The sequence below is a fragment of the Ammospiza caudacuta genome, chromosome 24 (assembly GCF_027887145.1).
Source record: "Ammospiza caudacuta isolate bAmmCau1 chromosome 24, bAmmCau1.pri, whole genome shotgun sequence".
NCBI classification, from domain to species: Eukaryota; Metazoa; Chordata; class Aves; order Passeriformes; family Passerellidae; genus Ammospiza; species Ammospiza caudacuta.
This window is the reverse complement of record NC_080616.1, coordinates 2,085,093-2,097,187: the sequence shown is the minus strand read 5'-3', so window position 1 is coordinate 2,097,187 and position 12,095 is coordinate 2,085,093. Positions and strand designations below refer to the sequence as shown.

Here is a 12,095-nt window from a genome sequence, read left to right as displayed (position 1 = left end):
CGTGTAGTTGCAGAAATGATTAAACACAGCACAGGTGGAGAAGCAGGAGTCCCCTCTCTGGGGGTCAGCCATGCGTGGGTTGGTTCCCCCTCACCAGCCCAGAGCCACCCCATCACCAACCGTGAGTGTCCTCCCCATCACACCTTCATGGCTGCACAGCTGTGACCCATGAGAAGCAGCTCCAAGTTCCATGGTCCAGAGTTACCCTCCATGGCTGGACATTAATGGCTCTTCTCTGCCTGTTCATGCCATGGGAGGTCATGCTGGACACAGGGTCCTGCACAACCCCAGCCTGTGTGTGCAGCCCAAGGGCACACACTGACACTGGATCTCCCAGGTTATCAGAGCCCAGCCTGCTGGGCAGTCACATCTTCTGTCAGCTCCCACGCACACAGCAGCTGCTCCTGCCTGGGACTGACACCATTGTTCATTAATGTGTGCTCACAAATCTCCATGAGGCTTTTTAAGACCATCAGGTCTTTCAGGGTGAGAGAAGTCCTCAAAAGCTGACCGTCACAAGCAGCTCTTGTGACCCTCACGAGCTCTTCAGCCACCCTCACAGAGCCCCTCCCTGTGCTGTGGTACCTTTTGAATGAGGAAACTGAGGCACAGCACCACAAACCACTTCCTTGGAGCTGGAAGGGAGCTGACAGCATAAAGAGAAGAAGAATTGCCATTGTTTGGTCTAACCACCCATCCTGCACAAGGAAGAGAGCCCCACAGATTGACCCAGGCACCCTGAAGTCCTCTCTTGTCAGCTTACAATTCCCAAAGCATTTCATTCCATAGGCAATAGAAAGACCAAATAATATTGTTGCAGGTGAAGAATGAAATTTTTTCCCCCAGAATTATAGGATGCTTTTTATAATGGCAGGATGTATTTCTAGAATATTTACAAGTCAATGTATCTGTTCACAATTTAAAATAAACTGCCCTTTCAATGTGTGCCAGCTGCTGTGACCCTCAGCGCTGGGCCGGAAGGAGGTTTGCAGTGTTGTCACCAACACCCTTGTCCAGAGAGAACAAGGACAAACTGTTCCTGTGTGCCCTCAGCCACTGCTGTTGTTAACAAAAATGCCACCTGTCCTTCAGATTGACACCATGAGTGCCAGCAAGGGCTAATTACGTGGGTAAGGGGAAGGAACAGGGCAGGATATTAACAGCTGATGCACTTCCCCTCTTTTACACATTTGTGTTTGTCTCCCATCTCCCATTCCCTCTCCCTCTGTGCCACATGAATTGTGTTTGGTGTCTATTCCCAGGGCACTGCCCATGGAAGGCTCCTCTGAGACACCTCTCACCTTAGTGCTGCCAGCAAAGTGGGAGGCAGAAATCAGGAATGAACAGTCCCACGGCGTCACTGGGAGTCCCAAGGTCTCCAAAGCCTCTTCCCAGACCCTGTGTGAGTCACAGATCCCTACAGGGTGGTGTCAGTGTCTGAAATCAACCCAAATTACTGGGAATTCAGGGCAAGATCTCTGTAGGGTTCAGAACCCATTGCTGGAGAGATTTTTGATGGAACCTGCATTCAGCACACACAGAAATTCAGGAAACAAGACCACATCTGTTGGGTGCATGCAGTGGTGCACTTAGGAATGAGGACAAGACTGAGCAACAGGTAGGAAGAAATAAAGCAGCAAATTCTGCTCCCTTCAGGCAAACTCACTTTCCCCACTGCTGCTGGGCTTTAAACACAGCAACAGGGATGATATCCAGGAGATAACCAAGCCTGCTGCATCCCAGTTGTCTGGGACAGACAAAAAGGCAGCTTTGCCAGAGGGCAAGTCAGCAAGGAAACAGGAAACAGTCTCCTGGAAATGTGTGTGAGATCTCCCACTCATCACTGCAAGGAAATGTACGTACAACTCAGTCTCCCATCCAAGAATTCTGAAACCAGTCTCTTGGAAAAGGCACTTGAACTGAAATGCAACTTTCAAACTCATCCTGCATTGATCAGTCTGTTTTTGAGGCGCTCACCCAAAAAACCTGATCCCTGGATGTGTTCTCTCAGCTGCCTGGGCCACTCCTTTACTTCCTCCAAGGGTATTTCCAGTGTCTTGTCACCAGTCCAGGCTGCTTCCTCCAAGTGTCATCTGTAGCCCCACATGAAGCAGTGGTATGGACCTTTGGGCTGCAAAAGACACAGAAGCACAGATTGCTGTGACAACAGGCATGTCAGAGATAAAAACACCTCCTCACCAGCCAGAGGAAAGTCACTCACAGAAAATTCCTGTGGCCATGGGCTTTCAAACCTGAAAAAACTCAGTTGTGTCACAGCACTGAGTGTCCCATGAGGAGGCCCAGGGTTCTGCTCTGCAGGGAGAGCTCTGATTTAGCACCAAAGAGCTTCTTCCACTCAGCAACTCTGGAGCAGGAGGAAGGAATTAGAAGTTCTTTGTGCATCTAATACCCAGGATTATTTTCATGGAATGTTTCCTTGGATCAGTCCAGCTGACTTAGACCACTATCCTATACAGCCTCCAGTGAGTGGGGGTAGAATGCAGCCATAGCAGGGCCAGGATTTTAAACATTACAGCAATGGGGTGAGAAAATTCTTTAGAATATTATTTATGAGACTATGTACAAGAACATGCAATGACAGGACAAAAGTGAATGGCTTCAAACTGAAAGAGAATAGGTTTAGATGAAATAATAGAAAAAAATTCTTCCCTGTGAGGGTGGGGAGGCTCTGGCACAGGGTGCCCAGAGCAGCTGTGGCTGCCCCATCCCTGGAGGTGTCCAAGGCCAGGCTGGATGGGGCTTGGAGCAACCTGGGCTAGTAAAACCTGTCCGTGCCCATGGCATGGGGTGGGATGGGATGAGTTTTGAGGTCCCTCCCAACTCAAACCACCCCAAGACTTTATGACTCTGGGGAAGCACTTTTACATCAGTAATTCCTATGCCAGGGGCATGGAACAGTGTGGGACATTTTAAAACCTAGCAGACTCCATAACTTAAACATTCTACAAGCCCTAAAACAAACAGTCTCAATTATTTACTCATTTCTAGAAAGTTAAAACTATCAGAGAAACAGAACTATCTGCCAGACAGACATTTACCCTCTGATCTACACCTATTTCTGGCTGAATGTATCTCACCTCATTATTTTCATTTTTATTTTCATCAAAGGAGCAAACTCTGCAGGACTGGAAACACCCTCCCACCTGGGGGTCCATGGCAGGTGGGTTCAGGAAGGATATTGAGGGGCTGGAGAGAGTTCAGAGCTGGGAACAGAGCTGGGAATGGAGCTTTGGAAGGAACTGGAGCACCAGGAGCAGCTGAGGGAGCTGGGAAAGGGGCTCAGCCTGGAGAAAAGGGGGCCTGGAGGGACCTTCTGGCTCTGCACAACTCCTGACAGGAGGGGGCAGCCAGGATGGGGTTGGCCTCTGCTCCCAGGGAACAGGGACAGGACAGGAGGAAACAGCATGAAGTTGTGCCAGGAAAGGTAAGGGTGGTCAGGCATTGGAAGGGACTGCCCAGGGACTCGAGGTGGTGGAGTCCCCATTCCTGGAGGTGTCCAAGGAATGCCTGGACACAGCACGGAGTGCTCTGGACTGGATGACAAGATGGGGGTCAGGCACAGATTGGACACAATGATCTCAGAGGTCTTTCCCAACATGCTTGATTTTGTGATTCTATTTCTGCAAGTTAAACCAGGGGTTTGGGTCTCTTCTTTTTCCATCTAGGGATTTTTTTTTTTACCTGAAAAAAATAGGTCCTGACTTTATCCAGCAGCACAGACCAGGTAAATCTGCACCAGGTAAAGCAGCAAAGTGCCAGAGAAGCAAGTAAGCCCCTTGAGAGGAAAGCTAATGTCTTTACAAACGGTTTGATGGGTGAAAGTATGAGTGTTATCGTCATTGAAATGGGTCTTAATGTATCTACGAACTTTGGGCAGGAGGTTTGTTGCAGAGCCCAGACAGCTTGGCTTCTAAAACAGACAAGTGTCTGCACAAACCTGAACTTTGGGGTAAAATAACGGGTTCAAGGGGGAATATGTGGTAGGCGGTTTGGGAAGCCTGTACCTTCCTAGCACCTCGGCCAGTGGAAAAAGGAGGAGGCAACGTGGGGCCGGGAGTTTGGGATAAAAGGAGGCTGTGCCCTCCAAAGTTCGGGAGAGAAAGCCTCGCGGGTGTGCCCCGGTGGACTCTCTCTCTTTATTTGAGTGAAAGTGTAGGGCTCCTCTCTCTCCCCTTTGGACATAAACCTCTGGCCTTTGTGGAATGTTCCTGCCACCCTCAATCCCTCCAGCTCTGAATGGAACCGCCTGGGAGCTGCCACCGGAGCAAAGCCAAGGCTTGGGGGTATTTGCACACCTGAAGGGTGCAGACACAGAAAGTGGGGCAAACCCGAGGTACTACAAGAACCACATCTGAGGAAAGTTCTCTGGGCAAACACCAGACCCGGTGGCCTTGGAAAGGCACAATGTTCCTCTTGGCACAAGGAGCAGGCTTTTAAAATGAGTCACAAGTCTCAAACATAAGAGGTTCCTAGGAAGACTGAAGCCTTTGAAACTGAAGGATCACTGATACCATCTATAACCACAAATCACCCAAAACCAGAAGCAAGGGCAGCACTGCGGCCCGGGCTTTTCCCTCTGATAGACACAGGACCACCGTCGGTGTGAGGGGAGAGCAGAACAATGACGGTAGAATGGGGTGTGAAGGGGAACACAGACTGCGAGAGAAGAGGGGCCATGAGGGGAGAGCGGGGCCGTGAGGGGAGAGCGGGGGGGGGGGGGGGGGGGGTTGTGAGGGTGTCTGTGAGGGGAGAGCGGGGTCTGTGAAGCAAGAGAGGGGCATTAGGGGGAGTGGGACCGTGACGGGAGAGCTGGGGGTGTGACGAGAGAAGGGGCTGTACGGGGAGAACGGGGATGTGAAGTGAGAAGGGGCTGAGAAGGAGCGGGGCTATCCCGCGTCTCAGCCCCAGGACGACGCGGCGCAGCCCCGCTGGTGCTGCCCCGGGAAGCCAGGCGGGAGCTGCCCGGGCCACGTCGGCCGAGCCGAAGGCCCCTCCGGCAACGCAACGGCCACGGCCACAGCAACGGCCGGCGCCGGCACCGCGTCCCCTCGGCGCCGCGGGCCGCGCTCAGCAGCGGCCGGGCTGCTGCCCTCCGATTGGCCAGCGGAGCTGTCCGTCACTGCACGTCACGCTCCACGGCCAAGCGGGCACGCGGGGAGGGCCTGGCCGGGGCCTGCAGGGCGGGGCCGCGCTCGGGCCGGAGCCAGAGCCAGGTAAGGGGCAGGTAAGGGGCAGATGTGGGCTGGGTATGGCCATGGCCGGGGGATGAGGGCATCGGGCCCTGGCCCTGCTCCGCTCCCCGCACCCGGGGCGGGACCGTGCGGGGCTGTGCAGGACCCGGGGCTCGCGGGGCGGCGGTGGCCCGCACTGCCGGAGGCATCCCGGGTGGGACCGGGCGGTGGAAGCCCCTGGAGGGATGAGGGGGCACCCGGGCCCTCGGCGGGAGTTGAGGGGTCCGGCCCTGCCCTGGGTCCGGGTCAGGGCGGGGGATGGTTCCAGCACAGGTCCGGGGAGGGAAACGGGCTGGAGTCTTAGAAGTGTTCCATGTGATGTTCACAGAATCATCCCGGAATGGTTTGGGTGGGAAGGGACCATAAAGCTCATCCAGTCCCCTTGCTGTAGGCAAGGACTAATTCCACGAGACCAGGCTGCTCCAAGCCCCTGCAGGCTGGCCTTGGACACTTGCAGGGAGGAGGAGGTTAAAGATGAGGTGATTACTGGGCAATCCCAGGGAGAAGAGGGGGTGGTTGTGCGCAGCCATGCTCTGGAAAGCCTTTTGTGGGGGCTCATCCTGGGAGCTGCCACACTCACAGGCCCCGAGAACTTCACCTCAGCCATGCAGCCTCTGCTGTGCTTCCTGCTCTGGCAGATGTTGGTTTTGGCTGCATGGCTGCTGTGGCCCGGGCTGATGGTCTGGAAGAAATAGCTGTAAGGCATATGTGCATGTATCCCTTTGCTGTCAAATATATTGCTGATAAATATGCCTTGATTATCTTTTGTGTGGTTGAGGGTGTTCTGCAGTTCGTGGTGTGTGAATTCTGCCCAGGTTCTAAGTTTTAGTTTATGGTATAATAGATCACGTGTTTTCTCCTCCTGTTTTTAAAAGTGACATTTCTGAGTTGTTCAGATATTCTAAACTCAGCTGATAGTTGGGCATTGCATGTCCAGCAATGGTACATGCCCATTGTTGTGTTAAGAATTCAGACAAAAGTCCAGACCCACTTAAAATGGGGAACGTGCACTGGGCAGCTCAGATCAGTCCTGTCACCCAGATGTGTGATGAAGATCTGAACCCCTGATATCTCCCTGGAAAGGATCATTGTTTGAGGAGATTTTTGAAGCTGTGGTGCAAAACCTTAATAAATCATGGATGAGGTGATAGCACTGGAATGCATTTTGGAGGTACGGCAGCTTGTTAGAAGTTGCTGGTGTTTTGTCTAGATAAAGAAGAAAGGAACTTCTTGTTTGTAATCCATTATGTGAATTTAGGGTGTTGACATAAGATAAAGCAAAGGGAACAGCATATCACAGTGATTTAAATCCCAGTGGAATCAGGTCAGGTGATGGAGTACAAGTACCTGGAGTAAGCTGTGGGATTACCTGGGAGCTGATTAATGGAGGTGTAAATTCCCTTCCCTTTCCTCTGCTGAAACAGCTCTTCCTTGCTGTCCCAAGGTCCCCCAACACCTGCTCCACCTTTTCTCTCTGAGGGTGAACACCAGCCTCACCAAGGCAAACTTGCCTTTTGTGGCACAGGGAATAAATTCATATTATGGATTTATGGAAGCACACATCTCTGCAACAACTTTATCCAAACACATGGGGGTTGGAAGGAGATAATCTTTAGGGTCCCTTCCAGCCCAAACCATTCTGTGATATGTAGCAGAATGTGTTAATGAATTCACCAAGCTACCAGCTTGAAGTAATTTTAAAATCAGGATTTACTGAACAGGTATCTTGAGATAAAGGAGATTTAGGAATTGATTTGTAATACTTAGGAATAGTCCACCTCTTTCCCATAGCTCATGACAGGAAAATACATAATTCCCTTCAGCAGCAAGACTTTTGAGTGTCAGAAGATGAACGATTTACCACTCATGACAGTGCAGCAGGGGGGCCCCAATGTACTGCTTTAGGTCACTCTTGCTCCTAGTTCTGCATCTCTTAATAAGCAAAACTGTCAGCACCAAAATATCTGTAGCTGGGCTCCAGGGCAATAAGAGATGAACAGGAGGTTTTCTGCAAGTCCAGTTGTAAGGAAATCAGCAATACTTTTGCAGGGCTGGTGTAGTTTAGGTGTGGGGTTGTACAGTTGGAAGCTCTTCTGACAGGAGCATTGTTGGGATCTGTGTTGTTTCTGGCTGGCATCAGCTGCAATTCAGGAACAAACTTCTTCTTCCTGGGCAAAACAGAGGCAAGTGGGCCAAAAAATTTCTCTTGACTACCTTGTTGTGGCCGCACTCAGCTGAGATGCCCTGTCCTGGATGTGAATTTTGTTCCCTCAGGCTCCCAGGATGTTCACCCCGAGCTCCCGGAACTCCGTGAGCCCCGTGCTGCTGCTGGTGCTGCTGGGCTGTGTCCTGTGTCCCCCAGCACAGGCCAGCAAGGTGGGTGACACCGAGCCGTGTGTGGGGGCACAGCAGAGGTGGGGTGTGAGGGGACAGAGCTGTGTCCCCTCCTTCACATGGCTCCTGTGTCCTGCAGAGCTCTGAGGACATTCGCTGCAAGTGCATCTGCCCCCCGTACCGCAACATCAGCGGGCACATCTACAACAAGAATGTGTCCCAGAAGGACTGGTGAGTGAGTGAGCAGCCTCAGGGTCGGTCTGTGCCAGCCAGGCTCTGCAGTTCCCAGCTGATGCTGAGGAAGGGATTCCGTGCCTGTATGTTTGCAGAGGGAGCTGCTTTGGTGGGTGATGTTCAACCCAGGCCAGGGGCATTTTTTTGAACAGAAATTGAGGAATCTGGGATGATACGTTAACCCCGCTCTTGGCAGATGTAGGGTTGCTCTTGGCAAATGTAGGGTGTGACCTCCAATCCTATCCACCTGGACCAGATCCCTGCCAAAGGTGCTGGGACAACCTTTCCCAGGGACTTTGGGCAGCTAGGCTGTGAGGGGAGCTCTTAACACCAGATCAGTGTTATCAGCCTGACCGGAAAGCTGGGACACAAAGTGACCCCAGTGTCCTTGCACAGAGCACTGGTTTCACCTTGTGCTGCTGCTGATTGTGGTTTGTTTGTGCTGCAGCAACTGTCTGCACGTGGTGGAGCCCATGCCAGTGCCTGGCAATGACGTGGAGGCCTATTGCCTGCTCTGCGAGTGCAAGTACGAGGAGCGCAGCACCACCACCATCAAGGTACCTGAGCTCAGGCCCTGCCCATCCTGCCCCCTCCTGTGCCACACACGCCCAGGGTGACTACACTCACTGCCTGTGCCCTGCCCCTTGCCCTGCCACACTGGAAGGTTCCTGGAGAAGAGCCCAGAAAGTTTTCTTTCAGAAGGGAAACTGTCACAGCGAGTACATGGTGGCAGTGCCAGGGGCTCACTCTACAGCTCTCTGAAAGAAGACTGTAGCCAGGTGGGGCTTGGCCTCTTCTCCCAGGCAGCTAGTGACACAACAAGAAGACATAGTCCTAAGTTGCATCAGAGGAGGTTTAGGTTGGACATAAGGAAGAATTTCTTCACAAAAAGGGTGTTGGAAGAAAGCTGGAAGGGGCTGCCCAGGGAGTCACTGTCCCTGGAGGTGTTCAAGGAACCACTGGATGTGGCACTGAATGCTCCAGGCAAGGTGATAAGGTGGGGATTGGTCACAGGTTGGACTCCATGATCTCAGACATCTTCTCCAACCTCACTCAGTGATTCAGGGATTCTGTGACTTCTGTGATTTTTGTGATTCCCTGAGATGGGCATTCCTGATAGTGAGGAGCTGTGTGGGAGCCCAGTCTCCTTGCTGGGGATGTGTGACCAAGAGTGCCAAGCATCTCTGACCAGGGCCCCATCTTGTTGTCCCCTGTGTGCAGAACATGCCCTCAGTTGGCACAGTGAGTGTCAGCACAGTTTGTGCAGTGATGGCACAACCTCGGCTTCCTGGCAAGAGCAAGAGACTTTTGTGAGCAAAATGAGAACGAGATCACACATCAGAGGCAGCTGCAAAGGACCTTCCTGACCTCTGTGGTGCTTCTTATCTCCACTGCTTATCCTTTCCCCCTGCGCTGTCCTCAACTGCAGGTGATCATCATCGTCTACCTGTCTGTGGTGGGGGCCCTGCTGCTCTATATGGCCTTCCTGGTGCTCGTGGACCCCCTGATCCGCAAGCCAGACCCCTACACCCAGCCCCTGCACAACGAGGAGGACAGCGAGGTGAGGGGGCAGGGGGTGCAGGCAGGGGGACAGGAGAATGGGGGACAGGGAAACAGCCACCTCCTGCTTGTCTCCTCTGATCCACTGAGGGACCAGCACTGCTGCTTAGGGGGCACTTACACAGGTGAACATTTAGATCTCTGCATGTCATGCAGAAGCACAAGGAATATTCAGAGTTCTGTGTAACAACCCCAAGGCAAGCCCTGCCCTCAGAGGCAGAGGGGACTTTGTAGCAGCTGGCCTGAATTTGGTTTTTCCATCTAGAGGGGGAAAAAAAGTCAAACATCCTGTTTGTGCAGTGTCCCAGGTGGAGTTTTGTGGTGCTGAGCTTCCAGGGAAGGACAAACTTAAGTGTTGGCTAAAACATCTTCTAGACACTTGAAACGCTGGCCTACGAGGTGCTGTTTGATCCTGCTCTGGGGCTGGGCCCTAGGTTGTACCAAGGCTGTTGTTCCTTGTGCTCCTCTGTTGCGGTTTGTCCAGAGCACAATTTCATTCAAACCCCATCTTTTGGGACACTGGTGTACAAACCCCGGGCAAAATGATTTGGCCAAATCCCAGTAGCAAAAAAAGAGCCACTCTCTCCCTCTTTCTCTCTTTGTCACACACCAGTTTTGGGGGAGGAAAAATTTCTTGCTGCATAAAATTCATGCAGTTGCAGCACTGGGTTGGATTGTCCTGTTTGTACTTTGTTGTGAGTACAAACTATTCGGCCCAATTCTGTCATACTCGGATGTGAGGAGCAGGTGCTCCAGTGTCCACAGTCCATCCATTGCCTCCCTCTGCTGAAAAAGGAGGTCCTGCAGGAGGATATGAATTTGTATCCCAAAGTCATGGGTTTGCACCCTGCTCTGCAGCAGTAATTCAGATCCAGATCCAGGTGCACATGGTAAATGCCTGGTGTTAAGTGAGGTTTATCTCACTCCAGTATGCTGGACCAAGTCCTCTGGGATAGCCCTTGTTCCTGTGCCACGATGGATCTCCATCCATCGTCAGCCTGGTTTCAGTGGGGGGATGTGGTTCACCTCGGCACTGTGGCTCCATGCAGACTCCAAGAGTGGGTTTCCAGCAGAGCTCTACACTTCGTGCAGTTCCTCTGCTGGGAACTTCTGTCTGGAGTTGTGGGTGATCCCCAAGGGCAAGGACTTGGGGGCTGGTGTTGAGGAGCTCTGAAAAGGAGGTTTTTCACCAGAACAACCCAAACCTTGCACTGCTCTTCGAGGTGCAGTCTCTCCCCAGGTCAGCTGCCTCGCCCTGTGCTGGCCAGGCACTGCCTGGTGTCCAGCCCCGTTCCTTTCCTTGCAGGACACTCACTCCCTGGCCGCAGTGCCCAGCCTGCCTGGCGCCAGGGCCAACACGGTGCTGGAGCGGGTGGAGGGGGCGCAGCAGCGCTGGAAGCGGCAGGTGCAGGAGCAGAGGAAGACGGTGTTCGACCGGCACAAGATGCTGAGCTAGGCCCTGCCGCAGCAGGACAGCCCGGCGTCGGAACGGAACCTCCAGCCCTCCCTGATCCACATCTCCAGAGGGAGCAGCAGCCCCAAGGCTTCCCTGGTCGTGTCCCCTGCCCTTCCCCTGCCCAGCCACAGGGCCCCTGGGCTCTGGCTGCCATGGGACTCCATCAGCCCACCCCAGAGGGACAGGGGCTGGGAGCAGAGTGCTGGGAGCTGGCTGAGTCCTCCTGGGATAAAAATGGTGGGAGAATTTTGATGTGGGATAAATTATGTGATGTTTCTCCAGGATGCAGCAACCACCTCCTCCTCCAGTATGCACTGATGGTCCTTGGGCATTGTGGTGCTGAGCCACATAGGAACAGTACAGGAACAAAGGGGAGGGAGTTTCTGCCAGTGCACACTGCTGCTTCTGCTTATCCTGATGTAAATGGAGAGATTTCCATGCCTCTGGAGTCTGTCCAGGTTTACACCAGCATAACTGAGACTGCAGCTTGCTTCTGGGCATGTGAATATCACAAAACCTGTTAGTACCTACATCAGTAAGAGTCCAACAGGTAAAACGCTGATTTACATTTCTATATTTTTGCGCTTTACCTGTAGATAAAAACTTCCTGGGGTGAAACCTCTTGATTTGTACCCACACTGGTAACCCTTGGTGTTCTCCAGTGAGCAGCAGCATTTGTGTCCAAGAGAACTGGGGCAAAGGCTCTCCTGGAGCACTGGAAACACCTTTCAGGGCCCTGGGAAGCAGACATTTGGGCTACTCAGAACACTCCAAGAGCTCTGATAGGACTTGGGCTGTGTGGAGGAAGCTGCAGTGGTTCTGCCGTGTGTATTGATCCCACTGAGAATATTTGAATTTTATGGTGTAGCACCTCCATATTAAATGCAAAGATCTACTACCTGAGTGGCTTTTTGTCAGGGGAAAAACCCCATCATGCCAGGTCTGGGGCTCCATCTGCCTGCCAGTGCCCAGCAGGTGAGCTGATGCCACCTCAAACCAGAGCTGTGGTTCTGGTGCTGCAGGAGTGGCACTGCTCCCTGCTGGCAGTGACTGCCCTGCTCCAGGACAGCCAGGCTTGGAACATGGGCAGAGCAGGGTCCTGCTTGGCACAGATTAGTGAGTTCTCTGGGCTATCCCATGGGAATGCTGAGCAGACTGGAATTCTTCCTTTGCAGGAAGCTGAGAAATTGTTACTAAAAGCCTAACTGGGAGCAGTGCTAGTCACTGCCTTGCGTGCTGGGGCCACAGCTGCTAGTGGA

At 52.8% G+C, this 12,095-nt stretch overlaps 1 protein-coding gene across 1 annotated transcript; it reads left to right on the top strand.

The window, feature by feature from the left end:
- Nucleotides 1-5,189: 5,189 nt before the first annotated feature.
- TMEM9 (transmembrane protein 9) lies at nt 5,190-11,831 on the top strand. The gene is made up of 6 exons (XM_058819354.1): nt 5,190-5,234; nt 7,527-7,628; nt 7,726-7,817; nt 8,269-8,377; nt 9,250-9,381; nt 10,687-11,831. Exons 2-6 carry the CDS (start codon nt 7,536-7,538, stop codon nt 10,834-10,836), a joined length of 576 nt encoding a protein of 191 aa, XP_058675337.1. The 5' UTR covers nt 5,190-5,234; nt 7,527-7,535; the 3' UTR covers nt 10,837-11,831.
- Nucleotides 11,832-12,095: the final 264 nt, after the last annotated feature.

Excerpts from the sequence above, each read along its gene's own strand:
- TMEM9 (XM_058819354.1), top strand. The coding sequence starts at position 7,536 with ATGTTCACCCCGAGCTCCCGGAACTCCGTGAGCCCCGTGCTGCTGCTG. Across the intron at positions 7,629-7,725 it reads CCCCAGCACAGGCCAGCAAG|AGCTCTGAGGACATTCGCTG; the intron begins GTGGGTGACACC and ends TGTGTCCTGCAG. Across the intron at positions 8,378-9,249 it reads GCAGCACCACCACCATCAAG|GTGATCATCATCGTCTACCT; the intron begins GTACCTGAGCTC and ends CCTCAACTGCAG.